The sequence below is a fragment of the Vulpes lagopus genome, chromosome 7, assembly GCF_018345385.1.
Source record: "Vulpes lagopus strain Blue_001 chromosome 7, ASM1834538v1, whole genome shotgun sequence".
Lineage (NCBI taxonomy): Eukaryota > Metazoa > Chordata > Mammalia > Carnivora > Canidae > Vulpes > Vulpes lagopus.
Genome location: NC_054830.1, coordinates 82,238,754 through 82,258,636, shown reverse-complemented (window position 1 = coordinate 82,258,636; position 19,883 = coordinate 82,238,754). Strand labels below are relative to the sequence as shown.

Below are 19,883 nucleotides of genomic sequence, written 5' to 3'. Positions count from 1 at the left end.
TTTGCATCCCCATTTTAAAAGTGGGGAGGCTGGGCCCTATGAGGGGAGGTGACCTGCCCAGAAACACAGAGAGAGGTAGCAGGGCCAGGGTTCACTCCCAAGGGGGGCTTGTTGCTTGCACCTCTTGGAGCCACTGCTGCAGAATCTGACCTGGGGCAGATTATTCCACACTGGAATAATCTAGAACTGTGTTTGTGAAAAGGCCAGAAGCCACAGCTGACCCGAGGATGAAACAGGAGGGTCTGAAACAGCCCAGCACCATCCCTTCTTAGAGCCGAGGGAGGGGCTGTGGAGAAAAATGAATGAGGAGGAGCCAGGGACAACCACAGACTGCAGGTCCATGAAGGCTGGAACTGCATTTCTCTCCCCAACGGTAAAGCCCTGCACACATATGTGTGGCCCTCATGAATCAAGGACACGGAGATGCAGACCCCAGCTCACACAGCGCATTAATGTATTCTCTATGCCTATTTCTAGTCCTATGACAGTGACAGCTAGGGACCGGCACAGGTTCACAAAGACTAACAAAATTGGGACAAAGTGGAGATCAGGGTTCCCATATGTGGCTTATCACCTTAAGGACGAAGCCTGAGAGCCAGGTCTCTGAGTGTCCCCACCGATGGGCCCCTGCCTGATGCTGCACCTGCACCCTCATCCAGAGGATGAGGATAACTAAGAGCATACTTCACAGGGCTGGTGTTACTGTACAAATTCCCACACAGGAAATAGGTAAAATACCTACCAGCGCGCAGCAGCATTTGCTAGGCACTCGGTGGATGTCAGCTGTACCTGAACTCTGGGGCCATGGCTCTCACCTTCACCACCCCGCACACTCAAGGCAGGGGGTACAAATTATGACTCCCTTTCCTTGAAGTCTTCTGGTGGCCCTCCTTGCCCTCCATCTGCCTGGCTGGCTGCCCCTTCTGCACACACCTGTGTCCTACTGGAGCATGGCACTGTCCTCGGTGCCACGAAAACTATGTTCAAACATGTCACCTGCCCCCAAAGAGCTTACATGTAGAGACAAAGTTAAAACTATGTGAAAAATGCAGAAAAGCCAAGATCATGGGGAAATTAAGTGATTTAATTTAAATTTTTAAAAAAAGATTTTATTTATTTATTCTCATAGAGACACGGGGGTGGGGGGGGCAGAGACACAGGCAGAGGGAGAAGCAGGCTCCACACAGGGAGCCTGACATGGGACTCGATCCCGGGTCTCCAGGATCACGCCCTGGACTGAAGGTGGTGTTAAACTGCTGAGCCACCCAGGCTGCCCCCAAGTGATTTAACTTTAAATCCAAGTTTCAGACAACAGAAAAGTTCACACCACTATAGGCGACTATGAAGAAAACTGAACAATCACTGCTCTCCTCAGGCTGGGGGCAAGGGAAGGGTTGGAGGCGGCAGCACTATTTGAGCTGAGTCTGGAGAAACGTCCAGGATTAGGGGAGACGGAAAAGGGAGAGGCTGCCGGAAGTGGGGTGTGGACCAGGCTGAAAAGAGGCAGCACCCCCTCCACCCTGCCCTGGCACTGAGAGCTCCTGAAGACCGGGACTTGGGTCTTGCTCCCCTCTCCACCTCCACTGCAGGAACACAGTGGAGGCAGTTTGAGACATGAATGGGCAGAGAGATGGAGCCTGAGGGGGTAGGGGGATGCGGGCAAGATGCTGAGCAGCCAGGGGAGCGCTCAGGGCTTTCTGTACCCCTTGCCCCTTCACTCACCTAGCCCCTTCTGCCCTGTGCTATTCCATGTCCCACCCTCGAAAATAATATCACCTTGCTCAATGCTGGTATTCTGTGACCCTCAGCAGATCTCGCCTTCTCTGGGCCCTATTTAAAGGCCTGACATTACCCCGAAGGACATACTAAGGTCTAGGCGCATACCCTGGTGACGGGAAGGAGACAGAGCCTCAACCCTGGGTACATGTCCTCCTCTCTAAGCTTCTGGAAGCATCCTAGGAAGAAAAAAAGCCCAGGCCAGAGCTGAGAGGTGGATGGATCTCTTGGGGTCATTTAGTTCCCTTTCTGAGCTGGCTCACTCTCCTTTCCTGGGAGTTCAGAGAAGCCCAGTGGACTCTGTCGAATACCAGGCCCCTGCCCCGATGGTAAAGCACTGGACAGAAAATTAGGGCAGGGCTCTTTTGGGGGGACAGCTCAGTATGTTCAGGCCAGCAGATACTTCGTGAAGGACCTGTATGTAGCAAGGGTAGAGGTAATGCCACTGACATCTTACTCCAGAAGTCTGGAAGTCCTGCTGTCACCTATAGCTTGCTCCTAGGGCTGGAGATCACACGGTCCACCTCTCACTTCGGGCCTCCACAGCCTGTACCAGGCCTTCACCCAAGATGGCAAAGTCCTCCAGGATCGCTTCTACATTGGGCACCATCACCAGCTCCCCACCTCGAGACATCACCATGCGCCCCTTTGTGTTGGAGGCCTAGGGGAACCAAAGAAATGTGGACTGAGGAGTCACAAAGACACACCCAGAGACAATAAATGGGAGTGTGGGTGGGGGGTGGGGGTGGAGAGGAACAGCAATAATGGAGAGAGACACACAACACACGTGCTTCGCATGTGACCTGTGGTCGCTTGGGGAGCATGCCACGTACAGACATACATGCCCACATGGAACCACATGTACACCCTCGGGAACACATGGGTTATCACCAGCCAGCACACCTTGAAGGGCTGGGGCTGGAAGCTGGTGGGCTTCCAGAGAACACCGATCACCTCTCCACCATGCTGGTCATAGAAGAAAAGGGCCAGGTCCCCAAAGGCCTCCTAGGAAAGGGCAGGACATAGGTAAAACTACAGGTGGACACCTGAGAGCCCCCTCCACGGCCCCAGGTTCACCTGGATGTCCCCTCCCCCGGTTTAGTCAGCCCTTTAGGACCTACCCTGAGCTGTGCCAGATAGAGCTGAGGAGGATCATAGCCTAGCACAGGCATCAGGGAACAGGGCCCTGGCTCACTGAGCAGGCCACGGCAGAAGGAGGCAGCTGGTGAGTCCACGGCTTGGCGGTGCCGGGGGATGTGGCGGGGAGACAGGCGGATCAGCACATCATACATATCCATGGGTGGCCGGAACACTGTCTGAGGAAGGGTAGGAAGGGGTCAGCAGCACCCACTGGGAGATGGACCACAAAGTCTCTACAAGCCCACTTTGGTTTTCTCCTTTCTTTTTTTCTGACCGCCCCCCAATTAAGAATTCAAATCTTCATCTGAAGATGGGAACAGAACCACAGCTGGGGTCAGCTTCAATCCATCAGGAGGAGCATAGGCTGGAAACATTAGGCCTGGATAGAGCCAGGCCCTGGTTTTCCTACAGGCTCCACCACTGTCAGGCACCATGGGCAGCTTCAATGCCTTTTCTGGATTCAGTCGCAGCAAACAAGGAGACTGAGCATCCCATGAGAGGCCCTACAGCTCCAGACTTCCAACGTTCAAAGGCAAGAATCCCCAGTTACCCATGGTCAGGGCCTTACCCGGATATCGCCAGGCCCCTGGGGATCCATTAGCTGCTTCTCTAGGACAGGCAAGGCCTCAGCTGCCAGGACCACAAGCTGCTGTAGGATCTGGGTGGGGGAGGGGAGCACACGTACATCAAATAGATCAGACCTAACAACAGGTCTCTCTTAGTTCAGGCTGGGCCTACTTTTTCCATGGGGGAAGAAAAACACAAATTTGGAGGTAGGAATAGGATTGAACCTGGGGTGAGGGTCCATCCTGTGTCCATACAGAGTTTTTACGATCCTGGGGGGTAACGATGACCATGACTGGGAGTTGTGTCCGAGCTGCCAGGAAGCCACTACGGATTTCCGCCTGCTCCTCCACTGTGAACAAGAGGGGGTCCTGGGTCAGCCTGCTCCTTTCCCCTGACATGCTCTGCTGCCCCAGGTCTTCTGGTGGCCCATCACAGGGATTTTCCAATGGCCCTCCCGCAAGAGACAAAGGCAATGAAAAGGACACCATGTTTGTCTCCATTGGGTGGGGCATTAAACTCTCAAGCTCAGCCCAGAGGCAGAATTTTCCACTGCCTGGCACCCCAGTCTAGTTTCCGGGCTTGCACAAGCTGAGGCCTGCCCTTGACCCCCTCCAACCCTATGCTCCCACACACCTGGGGAATTAGGAAGCTGACACCTTCCTCTCTGCCGGGACCAGGAGCTCCTCATGTTACAACTAGAAACCATCACCCCCACTCCCCAAGAGGTCGAGGCATCTTTCTCTAATCCGGGCCCTTCCCAGCTCCCCACAAGCCTTCTCACCTAGTGCTCAGGGTACCCTTCTACTCTCCTCCCCCCTTCACCACTCTCACTAGGTAGCCTGCTTACCACCTCCAGCCTGTTCTGTTTCTGATCATCGTACAAGCAAACCGTAGCTCTACAGTCTCAGAACTCCCTAAGGCCTCGAACTGGGTCTCTTCCTCCTAATAACTCCCCACTCCAAAGCCATCAGGGTCAGGCACACACACATAAACACTTCTCAGACTGACAAGGAAAACCCTGTGCACCCTACTCTGCCATCCACAAAGGGTCGTTCCTGCAGTAGTCTGACCCCAGTCCTATCACTTACCAGTGAGCTCGTTGTTAAGGTTGACAATAAGAGGGTTGTTCCTCCAATCAAAGGTTGATATCAAAAAAAGGAACCGAAGGAAGCCCACCTGGGGGGAGCTAAGAAGGAAGAGTGAGCAGAGAGTCTGGGTCCAACCACCCATCCTAAGGCTTTCCTCATGGTCTAGACAGCCTAGACCCCGTGGCATGGATTAGGGAGACAAGGGGTGTCTTAGAACCTCTTTTGTCACTTGTTTCAGCTACCCTCCTCCATTTGGATTGAAGGTACAGCCTAAGGGATGAAAGGTGGCCCTAAGGGGAGCTTTCTGGCTAGGGAAAAGATGGAGGGAATCACCTGGGAGGGGTGAAGGGCTCAGGGTGCAGGAAAAGAGCAGCAACCACAAGGTCCAGGCTCTCATCACTGAGCCCCTCACCCAGAAGCTGGGCGCGCACCCATCGCTTGGCCAGCCGTGCCACACCTGAGAAGGCTGGGTGCTGCTGCTGGAGCCTGTAGAAGGGAAAGAGAGTAGTGACAATGAGACTCGGGCCATCAAGGCCCAAGAACCATATTTCAGCTTCACCACCACTATCTACTCAACCTTTACCTGAAATTACCCTCTGTGCTGATCCATGCTATGCAGAATCTCACATACCCCTAACTAATGCCAACAGGTTAGCCAGTGAAGTGGCAGGGCGAGGGTTCTAGAATTTGCCAGACTCCATAATTCATATCCCTATTATACTATCTGGCCTCCCAGAAAGGCAGGTAGCCAGGAAAGCAAAATGGGAGCAGGGAAGGATCCACAGGCAAAAGAACCTGTGCAGGTGCCCATACCCATGCAAGGCACTGGTGAGCAAGGGCAAATGCCTCGTGTCCCTCTCAAGGTGGATGGAGGCAGGTGTATCCCTCAATGAGATCATCCCCTCGGGGCTTCGCATTTCCCTCAGGATCTGGGGCTCCCGCTGATAGGCCACACGAATCCGGAACACGAACCCATCCTGTTGAAAGAAGTATGGGGTGGGAGATGCATGTCAGCCTGCAGCATCCTAACACCCTGTCTCTTCCCTCTCCGGAGAATCCCTACCCTGCACCAGCCTAACCTTGAGGACATCAGTGTGTGTGGCCGTGGCACGACACCGCAGCCCATGCTGTTGCATGAGCAGCTCTGCCAGGCGCAGCTGGAAAGCAGCTCGGACCCGCCGTATGGCCTCAGCATCCTGTGGCCACTGACCACTGCCCTCCAGGTGACATACCACTAGGAAGAAAAGTAGGAGGTCTTGAGACTGTGACATGGAATGGGAAGGGTTCCTCTCATCCTTCCTAAGAGGCTCCTCACCGGTCATGGGCTCCACATAGGCTGGACAGGGCTTGTCGGGCCGGGGTAACAGCGAGGCCCTCTCTCGCAGGTGCTCATAGAAGGAGTAGGCTGGCCGGACTGGGGTTGGTGGGAACACCTACGGAAGCAGCAGGGCTAAGGAAGGGGCCTGGGACTGGGAGAGAGTGAACATATGAACTGGAAGGGGGAATACTGGTAGGTGGGGCAGAGGCAAGAGGTCATGAGGCAGAAAGGGCTCCCTGCCCTTCACACCTCACCTCAGTGTAGCGCAGCACCGGGTGAGCTCCCTGCACAGCAGACACAGTCAGCGGGAGACCTTCCAGCCCCCACAGGAGGCGGCTGAGGTCATCGTAGCAACGTACTGCTGCTGCCAGAGCCTCCTCACCTGTGCTGGAGGTCTGAGAAGGAGAACATGGTCAGGGAGCCAGGATGTTATAGAACATCCCCCACACAAAACTACCACCACCACCTGGGACTGTGCCACAGGCCAGGCTGCACAGAGCCAGCACCCCCTCTGTTGGACACTATGGGAAGTGCAGTCGGGCCGAGGTTGCAACTCTCCACCCACATGCTAAGCTGCAACCCCTGGCTTGATCCCATCCCTGACACATGACCCTTACCGCTTTTGGGCTTTGGATCAATGCGTCCAGAAGGCCCCCCACATAGTGGACACAGGTATCTGGGATGTTGGCATGGCTGGGAAAAGGGATACAGCACAGACTCAGTGCGGGCTGAGCAGCTGCTGAGACATTAGCTGCTCAGCACAAAGCCTGGGCCAGACCCTCCTAAAAGGTTCCCCAGTCTGTTGCTGCTTCCCAGCATCCAGATGCTAACACTCACAGTGCCAAGAGGTGAGTGACCACCTGGTAGGGAATAAGGCGCTTCTGGGCCATAGAGGCTGCCTCCCAGACTACAGCTTCCCGAATGGATCCGTCCTGGAAACGCCGAAGCTCTGAGCGAGGTCCCCAGAACTGGCGGAAGTCAGCAGCCTGAACAAAGGCAATGGGTGGTAGGAGAAATCAGATTTTCTATCAGAAATCTCTGACAGGCTGCAATCCAAGTGGCATGGGAATAATCCATACCATTTCTGCCAGCACACAACAGACTCCCCGAAACAGGGCCAAGTCATCCCCCAAGACCCCAGGGCTTCTCACCTCAGGCTGGTTGGCCTCTGGACCCAGCTCAAGGACACTGGTCAGCCCCTCAGGCCGGAGCAGCAATCCCAGGGTCAAGGTCCCAGAGTCTCTGTGCTTTGGTGGATCTTGGCTGATGTCCCACTATAGGGTGCAAAAAGGCTGAGCTCAACCCAAGGATGCCCCAGCTTGGTCTACAAACCACTTTCCAACTAGGTAGAAAGATCTAGCTACAGGAATGAGGTCTTTTATATCCCCTGGGACCCCAGATCTAGTCCCCCTTAAACCACAAATTCTCAGGGCACCTGGGTGTCTCAGTGGTTGAGTGTCTGCCTTAGGCTCAGGTTGTGATCTGGGGTCCTGAGATCTAGTCCTACATCAGGGAGCCTACTTCTCCCGCTATGTCTCTGTCTCTCTCTTTGTGTCTCTCATGAATAAAAAATAAAATCTTTAAAATAAACAAACCCACAAACTCCCCACCCCATAGCACCTCACCTCTGAGACTGGGGGCCGAGAATGAGCCAGCAGGTGCAGGCGGGACCCCAGACCCTGCTCCAGGAGGGGGGTCAGTGCGCCCAAAGCAGCTGAAACATAGTCCCCACCAAGATCCTGCAGCTCTGGCCACAGCTTTAGCCGGTGACATGCTGCCTGCAGACGACTCAGTGGATGGAGACTAGAGGGGCACAAAGAGACAGAGACAGAATGAAGTATTGCTGACCCCAAATACCACCCCTCCCAAAACCAGGAAGATCTGAACACCTCCCTGAGCACCTCTGCCCCATCAGTGTAGCCTTAGGGAAAAAGGACCCACTGACATAGCCTGCCTGCCCTAAACTTACTGCAAAACATGGTCAAAAGCCCGGATCATGGGTTTTGGAGTCATCAGCAGAAGCTGGAATCCGTCATCGGTTCTACTGTCCAGCAATGCCATAGACAGCCGTGCCTCATGCTGTACCTGCGGCCATGGGGTAAACAGGGAACTCACATGTGAGACTATCACAACTATACCCTCCCTTCATGGACCTGATGGCTCAGACCAAGAGACATGCCTAACCTAAGTTCTCTGGAGAGGAATTTCTGGGGCTCTGGTACTGGCAGAAGGGATGGAATCTGGATTGGGACATCAGGGGTATCCCAGAATGGGGGACAATCGGTACCTGGTGGTAAGTAGAGGCAGTAACATCAGCACAGAGATTGAGATAGCCTGAGGAATCCAGGAAGACAACAGGGAAGGCCTGGTGGAAGTCAGCCAGGGCCGGCTGGGAGGCAGAGAGAGAAGCCAGTCAGGACTGGGGACTTACCTTCAAGCCTCCTTGCCCAGACCCAGCCCTGCCCCACTCACCAGGGAGGGATCTGAGCTGAGACATAAGCTGATCCCGTTGACTGTTAAATCTGTGGTGGCTGAAGTGAACCAGAGGTATGTCAGAAGGTGTCCTCCTTCCAGGGGATCTAGCCCTAATGACACTCTCCCTCCGGTCAAGTGGCTGCAACTGCCTGCCTCTAGAATTCAATCTGCTCATCTGTCTCATGGCAAGAAACTGAATGATCCCTGATACGATGAGAGGATTCACAGGAAGAGTGAAACCCTTGACCTTTCCAAGTCTCACCACCTTACCCAGAAACTGCAAGGCACTCCTCAGGACCTGGTAGCCACTCATGGTGGTGTGGATCTTGCGTGTGGACACAAGGAAGGCAACCAGCATGGAGATAAGGAACCCACTGAACCCTCCTAGGCCCTGAAAAAGAGATGCAGAGAGAGGCCTGAGCTCAGGGCCAGCCTGCCACTCAGTAAGGCAGGGAAGCTGGGCCACTCGCAACTCACCTTGTCCAGTTCCCGCTGCCGCAACCAGACCTTCAGAAGTGCCACACCATCCTTCAGCCCCAAGGCTGAGCCCAGCACTGTGGACAGCAGCTGCACATGGGACTCAAGGGTCATGTCCTGCAGGACCCATGTATTATAGTGGGGGGTGGGAGGCTCTGGGCTACCTGAGGGAGAGGAGAAGCCATGAGAGGAGAAATCCCCACAACATCCTTCCCTTCAGCTCCACCTGGATACCAGGGCCTGCTTACCATCCCCTGGGGGACTCTGCCCTCGGTACCAGGCAGAGCGCACATTGTTCTTAGATGGCAACAGGCGGCACGGGCGGAAGAAGTCAGGTGGAGGGCATGGATGCAGACGTACAGTGACCAGGCGCTCATCCTTCCCTGAGGGAGACAGACAGTGATCAGATCTGCCATGTGGGCCCCTGTGGCAACCTCTTCCTACCTGAGGGCCCATGCCCTCCCACCTTAGATTCTGAGGTCCTTATACCTTCCCCCCAAAACTTGAGGCCCAAACTTCTCACTTTGGATTTGAGGCCTCCATATCTCCCCCACTAAATCTGTCATCCCATACTGTGCCTTCAGCCCAGTGTGTGCCTCTCACCACGTGGCCGAAGCAGCAGCGAGGGTTTCAAGTGACAGCCATTGGTGTAGGAGAAGTGAACACTGCCAAAGAGAGGGTCTTGGCCCAGGTGGTGAGCCAAGTGGGCCAGGTAGAGAGCACGCTTGCGGAAGTAACGCTGGTTCAACCCATCTTTGTCCTGTAGGATCTCCTGGAGAGGGTCAGGAGAAGGGGGAGATGACCAGGTTTAGAAACCTCAGGGATTTTTGCTGGCTGGAGTGTTTGAACCAGGACTAACAATATACTTAGTTCTCAGATGAGAAGGCAAAGTTCCAAAGGGTAGCAACTGACCCAAGGGCACATTTAAGCTGCCCTCAAGAAGACAGCAGGGGTCTGCTCTGTTTTGATTTCCAGTTCAGATTTCAATCCCCTGGCCAGTGGCAGGTGGGAAAGAAAGAGGGACCCAGGAATTAGTAGGTGGTAAAGGAGCAGGCCTCTCCATCCCCCAAATACTGGACCTTACCCTGGGCATGGTCACTGCCATGTCCACATTGATGTCCGGCCGGACGCAGGTGCCCAGAAGGTAGCTGCCCACAACAGTGACCTGAGACGGAGGCAGGAAGCAAAAACAGCCCTTCACAGTATAGGGCACTTGGTGGAGGGGCACTCGAACCCCAGCTGGGAGCCAAGTCTGGTCAGTCAGCTGTGGGGAAAGACAGTGATACGTATTAATTTCATTGCCTTCCGGACACGTCCCCTTGATGTCTAGTAGACATATCACATTAAATGCATCAACACATTTGAAAACAAACTCCTCGTCCTTCTGTAAACATGTCCTCCCCCTTAAGGAAACTTCATACTAGTTGTTCAAGCACAAAACATGTAAATCACTTGACTCATCTCTGTTGAGAATACCCATTTCACTGTCAAGAGCATCCAGGCACTGACCGCTTCTGTACTTCTCTATCCTAGTATGAGATGCCACCACTTTCCAGGGGATTACCACATAATAGGTTTCTAACTAGTCTCCCGGATTTTACCTGTATTCTCCTCCATTCTACTTTCAACACAACAGTCTAAGTGAACTTTTTAAAAATGAGGTGAGATCACATCACTGCGCCACCAAAAAATGTACACAGTCAGCGGTTTCTCATTTCACCCAGAGCAAAGGCAAAGTCCCTGTTTCAGTGTACAAGGCCCTATGTGAAATGTCTCCTTCCTCCATTGCCTTTCTGAACTCGTCTCTTATTTTCCCTTCATTCAGTCCAAGCAACATACCAGGCTTACTCCTGCCTTTGAGCTTTTGTGGTGTTTATTTCCCCTTCCTGCCATGCTCTTCCTCCTTTAGATATCTATATGGCTGACTCATTTCCTTCAGATCTTCACACTACTGTCACTTCAATAAGGCCTATCTCAACCACCTTATTTAAATTTGCAAACCAGGGATGCCTGAGTGGCTCAGCAGTTAAGCGTCTGCCTTTGGCTCGGGGCATGATCCTGGAGTCCTGGGATCAAGTCCCATATAGGGCTCCCTGCATGGAGCCTGCTTCTTTTTTTTTTTTTTTTTTTTTTTTTTTTTTATTTATGATAGTCACAGAGAGAGAGAGAGAGGCAGAGACACAGGCGGAGGGAGAAGCAGGCTCCATGCACCGGGAGCCTGATGTGGGATTCGATCCCGGGTCTCCAGGATCGCGCCCTGGGCCAAAGGCAGGCGCCAAACCGCTGCGCCACCCAGGGATCCCGAGCCTGCTTCTCCTTCTGCCTATGTCTCTGTCTCTCTCTCTCTCTCTCTCATGAATAAATAAATAAAATATTTAAAATAAATAAATAAATAAATTTGCAAACCACTCCCATCTCCCGATATCCCCACAATCCCCTCACCTGGCCCTACTTTCTCCTTTTCCTGTACTGCTTACTGTTTTCTAACATTGCTACACAGTTTACCTGTCATGTTTATCATCTACTATCCATAAGCCCAACACTAGATAATAGCTTGTATTCACTGATGTGTCCTAAGAATGTAACTGCTGCAAAGAACATAAGCTTTTGCTGAACAAATGCACAAGTGGTTGACTGTACTTCCAGTGGCAAAGAAAATGAGCTCCCTAGCACCCCTCTGGCAAAGAGAAAAGCTGTTTCAGATGCCCACATGGAGGACCTCTCCTGGGCTTTCCAGTTCTTCTCACTGCGTGCTTTACCTCTCTCTTAGGAGTTGAGGGCACCCTGAGGACCCTCTGGTTGACCTCCCGTAGGAAAGCATCGATCCGATCCTTCTTCTTCTCTGGCAGCCTCACTTCCTTTAGTAGCTCCTCTACCTGTAAGAAGAGACAGCAGAGAGTCCTTCAGCCTCAGGGTTCCAGGCCCACCCCTCTAATCAAAGCCCCAGCCACCCAATAGTACCTGTAAACGAAGCAAGCTGGAGTGGAATAGACTCTCAGTCTCCCGAAGACGATTCAGCTCCTCATTGGTAGGCTCCTTATACAGTTCTGCCTGGCTAAGCTTCACTGGCTGCAGGAGGCCCTCCACTGGAGACCCAGACAGGGTATGCTTCTTTGAGGACTCCTTCTTTCCCTCCTTGCCTGTGCCTTCCAGAGCTAGTTCCATTACCTGTGGCCAGTGAGGAGAGAAGCCACTGTGAGGTCACAGACATCAAACATCCACTGCTAGAAGTGCCACCATAATGGGATGTGGGCAAAAACTTCACAACCTCCTGTTCATTCTTTTGAATGGGAGCCAGACTGTAAAACTTAGGATTATCATTACTTAGAAGAACCTTACTAAGCTCCAGGCTGAAATTCCTTGAATTGATGGCTCCCTGTCTATGTGACAGCACAAGCATGGAGCCCTGCCTGGAGTTGACAGGGTTAGTAGTTGACTGAGTCCTGACCTAAACAATGCCCGAGCTTCTTGTATTTCCAGGTACCATGCATCAGGGAGCTTCCTCTTCTGCTGGGTTAGTCCTGGGAATCTGCAAATGCCATCCCCACTCTTGCTCTATCCAAATCCTGCCAGGCTCTACCCCTGCCAGCAAGCCCTGACTATAGACTACATCAGTATAATGTTAAGTGGCCAAATGTTGGAAAGAGCTAGAATCTACTGCCTCCAGTCCTCAGTAATCCTGGCAGAAAATGCACACTTGAAAGAAGTCCCCTGAGCTGGATTCCACAGTTAGTATGCATTTTTTTTTTTTTTTTAAGATTTTATTTACTGGTTGCCTGGGTGGCTCAGTGGTTGAGCCTCTGCCTTCCGCCCAGTGGTGATCCTGGAGTCCCAGGATCGAGTCCCACATCGGCCTCCCTGTATGGAGCCTGCTTCTCCCTCTGCCTATGTCTCTGCCTCTCTCATAAATAAATAAATAAGATATTCATGAATAAATAAATTAAGTATTCACGAGAGACAGAGGGGCAGAGACAAAGGCAGAGGGAAAAGCAGGCTCCCCGCAGGGAGCCCGATGCGGGACTCGATCCCAGGATCCCAGGATCCCAGGATCACGACCTAGGCCGAAGGCAGAAACGCAATCACTGAGCCACTCAGGTGCCCAGGATGCCTATTCTGTAAGCAGGCTTCACACCCTGGTCTGCAGGGTCTCAAACCTTCTCCCCTACAGCCCTGGGCCCCGCCCCCACTCCACGTGGAGAATCTCACTGAAGGATCCCAGAAGCACCACCATGTGCCCTCTGTTAGAGCAGCGAGCACAGAACTGGGCTCAAGAGATTAGAAGGTCTCGCAGAATGACGAGGAGAAGGACCTGGTTAGGAAAATGATCCACGCCGCGGGGGTCTCTTCAACTTCCAGGAGAGAGCTCTCGAAGGAAAAAGCTCAAGAAGCTTTACCGCTTCTATCCGAATAACGCAACTCCCCCGACTGTCTCGGTGCCCCAGACTGGAAATGTGGGGGAATAAGCCTCCTCCAGGACGGACTGCCTCGGCGCCCCTGGCCGGCGGGCTGCCAGGCTCTGCCAGCTCGGGCAGGTAGAAAGCACTCCTTCCTGCCGGAGGGCTCACCCACCTCTGGCTCCCCAGCAACTCCGCGATCCTGCGCTCCCGCAGGCGCTGGCCCCATAACTCCGGGTCCAGGTCTTGCTCCAGTACTTCGGGTAGGAAGCCCACGGGCTCGGCACAACTTCTTCCCACGTCGGCAGAAGTGCCGAAGCCCTCCGCACAATTACCGAAGCCTGGCAGCGGAATCGCAGAGGACTTGCGAGAAAGTTGCCGCAGCCCCGCGGTAAACTCCCCGCGCCGCGTGGGGACAAGCCTCGTGCCGCAGGACTCCGCCCCGCTCCGGAACCATTGGGTGAGGGCTCGAAGGGCCGCTCGCCATTGGTACCTGTCACTCTCTAGGCCCGCCCACCGAGGGGGAGGAGCCAAGCCGGTTTCTCCCATTTACGGTCTCTTTGCGACGCCAGACCGGAAGCCTGCCTGTAGCTTAGCGGTCGCTTTCTTTCCCTCACTTCCGCAGCTTGCGTCGAAAGAGGAAGGGCGGGGCTAGCTTGGGCGCTCGGGGCTGTTGGTTCACGCCGCCGATTCCTGTCCGTCTCTTCCACCACGTCTTACCGAATCTCCAGCTTCGTCAGTTCTGCCTTCAAAATATATTTTAAATTCACTCATTCTCTTCTGTCTTTAGTACCAAATTTAGTTCAAGTCAAATCGCCTTGTGCCTAGATTATAAGAGCTTCTCCAGTTTATTTTTAAGTTTTCCAAATCTACCAAAACAGTGTAATAATATAGTGAACATATATCCTTCAGGTACCCATCCTTAGTTGTTTGTTTTGTCAAATTTGTCTTGTCTTTAGTTTATAAACTCTTCTGCAGAACCACTTGAGAATTCGTTCGCCCACATCCCTGAATATATGTACTAAGGAGAAGGACTAATTAGAGTCCACTTATAAAATTATAGTCCATTTATCAAATTTAACTTTGATTCAATACTATTCAAATTTTGCTGATTATCCCAATAATATCCTTTACATGGTAGCATTTTATTTCTTGATGCAAGAGCATGCATCAATTGTCATGTTTCTTTTCTCTATCTTAATCTAAGAACATTTGGGGAACTCTCCCTTTTTTGGTCTTCTACAACAACATGTTTGAAGTATAGGACAATCTCATTCAATAGCTTTTTTGTACAATATACATATACACATATGTGTACATATGTGTGTATGTAATTGCAGAATGCATAACATGCATATATAAAATTACATGTATATGTATATAGAATTATAGGTATGCATATAATTATGCAAATGTGTGATTGTGTATACATATAATTATATATATACATACACGAAAATTACATAAGGGTACAGCTTGAATATTCATAAACCAAATATACCCATGTAACCAGCTCCCAGAAAAGAAACAGAACATTTCTCGAAACTTTAGAATTTCTCTTCATTTTGCCATCTAATCATTATGCTCCAACAGTACCTACTATCCTGACTTGTATTTGCACAGATTAATTCATGCAATACCTTTTAAAGGAATTTTTCACAAGGGTGGTCTTGTCCTTTGATCCCTTTCCACATGGTTGCCAGAATTTAAAAAATAAAATAAGAGCCACCCAGGTGGCTCAGTGGTTTGGTGCCACCTTCGGCCCAGGGCCTGATCCTGGAGACCAGGGATCGAGTCCCATGTCAGGCTCCCTGTGTGGAGCCTGCTTCTCCCTCTGCCTGTGTCTCTGCCTCTCTCTCTCTCTCTCATGAATAAATAAACAAAATCTTTTAAAAAAAATGATCCCAGGGTCTTGGAATTGAGCCCAGCATCAAGCTTCCTGCTCAGCAGGGAAGTCTGCTTCTCCTTCTCCCTCTGTGCATTCTCTCTCTCTTTCTCTTCTCTCTCATTCCTCCACAAGTAAGTAAATAAAATCATTGTTTTTAAAAAAGAAATATAAACTGGATCTAAGCTGTTACTCTGTCTAGAATGCTTTTTCATGACTTTTTCTCGTTTTCATCCTTCAGTTCTCAGGATAAGTATTACCTGTGTAGTTAGACTTTCCCTGATCCTCTAAACTGAAATATATTTTCCCTTATCATTCCATTTATTTCCTTTTTTAAAAAATAAGCTTTGATTGTTTATCAATTGTCTTTTTTTCCTTGACTGTAAATCCATGAAAACAAGGACCAGGTCTACATAGCCAATGCCTAGCACACTGTACATACTCAATAAATGCTTACTGAATGAATAAAAGAATGAATGAAGCCAATGTCAACCTTCCAGCCTTGTCTCTTACCATTGTTTCTGTCAAACTTTATGCCCTCGCTATATTGAACCACTTAGATTTTCTCTACTATCTTGCTTTTATGTCCTGGGCCTTTGAACTTGCTGCCCTTTTTGCTCAGTGTTTTGATTTTTTCCCCAGCTTTATTGAGATAATTATTGTATAACCTTAAGTTTAAGGTATACAATGTGATAATTTGTTACATGTATATGTTGCAAAATGATTACTACAATAAGGTTAGTTAACACATTTAACACATCCTTCACTTCACATAATTACCATATGTTGTTATTGTTATGGTAAGAACATTTAAGATCTATTCTCTTAGCACCTTTCTTTTTTTTTTAAAGATTTTTATTTATTTATTCATGAGAGACATAGAGACACAGGCAGAGGGAAAAGCAGGCCCTATGCAGGGAGCCTGACGTGGGACTCGATACCAGGGACTTCAGGATCATGCCCTGGGCCGAAGGCGGATGCTAAACTGCTGAGCCACCCAGGTGTCCTTCAATACAGTATCATTAACTATAGTCACCGTGCTGTACATTAGATCCCCAGAAACTTATTTCTCTTATAACTGGAAGTTTGTATCCTTTAACCAATATCTCCTCATTTCCCCTACTATCACCTGGCAACCACAATCTACTCTGTTTCTATAAGTTTGGCTTTTTAATTTTTTTTTTAAGATTTTATTTATTCATGAGAGAGAGACACACACACACAGAGGTAGAGACACAGGCAGAGGGAGAAGCAGGCTCCATGTAGGGAGCCCGGTGTGGGACTCGATATTGGGACTCTGGGATCACGCCGTGAGCCGAATGCAAACGCCCGACTGCAGAGCCACCCAGGCGTCCCAAGTTTGGTTTCTTTTTAGATTCCACATATAAGTAAGATGATTCAGCATTTGTCTTTCTCTGACTTATTGCACTTAGCTTAATGCTGTCAATGTTCATCAATATTGTCACAAATGGCAGGATTTCCTTCTTCATGGCTGGAGAATGTTTTGTTAAGATTTCCTAGAGGAGATGGATTTGTGCTAAGTCTTGAAGTATAATTTGACTTTGAATTGACGGAGAAGGGATCCCTGGGTGGCGCAGCGGTTTGGCGCCTGCCTTTGGCCCAGGGCGCGATCCTGGAGACCCAGGATCGAATCCCACATCAGGCTCCCGGTGCATGGAGCCTGCTTCTTCCTCCGCCTGCGTCTCTGCCTCTCTCTCTCTCTCTCTCTCTCTCTCTCTCTGTGACTATCATAAATAAATAAAAGTTAAAAAAATAAAATAAAATGAATTGACGGAGAAGAGGAAGCAGCACTGTTGAAGTATGATCAAGCACTGAAGATTAGAGAGATAAGTCAACCACTCATTCCATACTGAGTGACACTTAAGAAATGGCAAGCACAATGCTCAGTGTCAAGACTAGAGAGATAAATAGGACATGATGAGGGGGCGCCTGGGTGACTGAGTGGTTGAGCATCTGCCTTTGGCTTGGGGTGTCGTCCCTGGGTCCTGGGATCAAGTCCCACATCGAGCTCCCTGCATGGAGCCTGCTTCTCCCTCTGCCTATGTCTCTGCCTCTCCCTGTGTCTCTCATGAATGGATAAATAAAATCTTGAAAAAAAAAAAAAAAAAAGAAAAAGAAAAAAAGAAAAAAAAGACATGATCACAAGCCAGAAATCAGGAATTGTGTTCTTGCCCTCACGTTTTACAGGCTGGCCCTCTATGCAATTAAAAAAAAAAAAATGCAGCTTTTGACTTTTATTCAGGAGACCAGATGGGTTGCCCCGGGATCCGGTTGCCAACCCTGGGGCCAAGCAAGGCTGGAAACCCACATCTGGCCCCATTTCACCCTGAGCTGCAGCCTCAACTCCAGGAACCTGCTTGCCACCACTGCAAGTGCAGGTAGAGGGAGCCCGGTGAGAACTGGATGTTGCTATTGACTCATTTCAAAAAAAGAAAGAAAGAAAGAAAGAAAAAGAAAGAAAAACAAAACAAAAACCCCAACCAAACAAACTCATTCTATTGATTTTGGGTTTTTTCTTAAACAAACAAATCAAAATACACTAAGATTCTGTGCTCCCCATGACCAGTGGGCCTGGTGGGGGGCAGCATGACCCCCCCCTCCTACAACCACATAATTTCTGTATAACCCACCATCTGGGGCAGAGGATGGGCACATGGAGGCCATTGGCCCTTGTATTCATTTAAATGTAATCTCACAAAGGTTTATTCTGTCCTTGTTCTACCTTCATTTAAAATTTGCCTTTAGGGATCCCTGGGTGGCGCAGTGGTTTGGCGCCTGCCTTTGGCCCAGGGTGCGATCCTGGAGACCCGGGATCGAATCCCACATCAGGCTCCCGGTGCATGGAGCCTGCTTCTCCCTCCGCCTGTGTCTCTGCCTCTCTCTCTCTCTGTGACTATCATAAATAAATAAAAATTAAAAAAATAAAATAAAATTTGCCTTTACCCCTGGTGTACCTGGTTGCTCAGTCGGTAGAGCTGGCAACTTTTGATCTCGGAGGTTGTGAGTTTGAGCCAACGTTGGGTGTAGATTACTTAAAAATAAAATCTTAAGGGACACATAGGTGGCTCAGTCAGTTAAGTATCTGACTGTTGATTTTCGCTCAGGTCATGATCTCACAGTTGCGAGATCAAGCCTTGTTATGGGCTCCGTGGTGGGCGTGAAGTCTGCTTAAAATTCTCTCTCTCCCTCTGCTCCACTCCCCTTTCTAAAATAAATAAAATAAAGTCTTTTTAAAAATTGCATTCATTGGGCAACCCGGGTGGCTCAGAGGTTTAGCACCACCTTCAGCCCAGGGCGTGACCCTGGAGACCCGGGATCCAGTCGGGCTCCCTGCATGGAGCGTGTTTCTCCCTCTGCCTGTGTCTCTGCCTCTCTCAATCCGTGTTTCTCATTAATAAATAAATAAAATATTTTTTTTATAAATATTTTTTAAAAAATTGCATTCATCCCCCCCCCAAAAAAAGAATAGTAAAAAGTAAAATTGCATTCACCCCAACATTTTCAGTTTTAGGCCCTACTTTAATCATCTTCATTAGTATTCACCAAAACTTGCAATGATATTATTTATCTAGTAATTACTTGTTTTTGTGTGATTAAGTCTCAGCAACTAGAATGTAAGCTCCTTGAAGGCATAACTAAATAATTTCCAACTTGTTTACTACTGTATCCTTGGTATTTGGCATAGGGCCTGTCACCTAGCAGGCACTCAAAAAATATTTGTTGAGTGAATGAATGGCTCTTTCTTAAGAGCACCTGAGAGGCTGGGAGAAAGATGTAAACAAATAATTGCAATATAGCATGGAGGTGATATGATATGCATGGATTGCTATGGGCATATTAGCTTAGGAATATTACAGTACTTTGGTTAAGAGCAGTCACACTTCGGGCATTAAAGAGGGCACATGGAACACCTGGGTGGCTCAGTGGTTGGGTGCCTGCTTGCCTTTGGCTTGAAGTGTGATCCTGGAGTCCAGGGATCTAGTCCCATATCAGGCTTCCTGCATTGAGCCTGCTTCTCTTTCTGCCTATGTCTCTGCCTCACTCTCTATGTCTCTCATGAGTAAATAAATAAAATCTTTTTAAAGAAAAGAGGACACGGGATGTGATGAGCACTGGGTGTTATAATATATGATGGCAAAGAATTTAAATCAAAACACAATTAATTAAATAAAAGAATCATGGAAGGATAACTGGGTAAGAAATCCAATAACCTGACTTTTGTATGTGGCCCTTCCCTTTATGCTCTGGCTCTTAGCTTCCTTAAATAAAAAATAAGGATGATAGATAAAAAAATTTTAAAGAGTTTTTGTAGTTCTGGCATTTTATTCATGAAATGTTGATTCTGATTCTTTCCTTTAGGAAGTCTCATGGGAAAATTAGGTTCCAAAATGATGGAAAATACTAGCTGAGCATACTTGGATGCCAAAGAGGATATCTTTTTTTCTCTCCATCATGAAAATCCTCCTCTTGCAATTCATCCCTCCTTGTGTGTGATAGTGACAGAGACCTGCCCCTGCTGAGCTTGTATAAGATAACTGAAGTTTCTTTATACCTCTTCCCTCCCTAATAAATAAACTTCTGAAATCCTGGAAAAAAGAAAACAGCAGTTACACTTAGGTGGGATGGCCAAGGTTCAACTCCGGGTTCTATCATTTACCTACTGCATAACCTTGATAACCTTCTTAACCTTTCTAAATCTTATTATACCCAGGAAAACAGATGTTCTAGTATGGATGTCATGG

The 19,883-nt window shown here is 49.6% G+C and overlaps 1 protein-coding gene across 1 annotated transcript; it reads right to left on the bottom strand.

The window, feature by feature from the left end:
- Window positions 1–1,155: 1,155 nt before the first annotated feature.
- Window positions 1,156–13,649, bottom strand: NOL6 (nucleolar protein 6). The gene is made up of 26 exons (XM_041764587.1): window positions 13,411–13,649; window positions 11,803–12,009; window positions 11,601–11,717; window positions 9,926–10,105; window positions 9,445–9,613; window positions 9,090–9,224; window positions 8,842–9,005; window positions 8,635–8,755; window positions 8,362–8,420; window positions 8,177–8,278; window positions 7,859–7,974; window positions 7,515–7,692; window positions 7,041–7,163; window positions 6,727–6,875; window positions 6,507–6,582; window positions 6,144–6,284; window positions 5,887–6,004; window positions 5,651–5,805; window positions 5,385–5,548; window positions 4,905–5,057; window positions 4,572–4,669; window positions 3,708–3,832; window positions 3,485–3,574; window positions 2,898–3,092; window positions 2,680–2,781; window positions 1,156–2,437 (listed from the first exon to the last, which is right to left on the bottom strand). The coding sequence occupies exons 1-26, from the start codon at window positions 13,462–13,464 to the stop codon at window positions 2,288–2,290; spliced, it is 3,441 nt and encodes a 1,146-aa protein (XP_041620521.1). The 5' UTR covers window positions 13,465–13,649; the 3' UTR covers window positions 1,156–2,287.
- Between the last annotated feature and the right edge of the window lie 6,234 nt (window positions 13,650–19,883).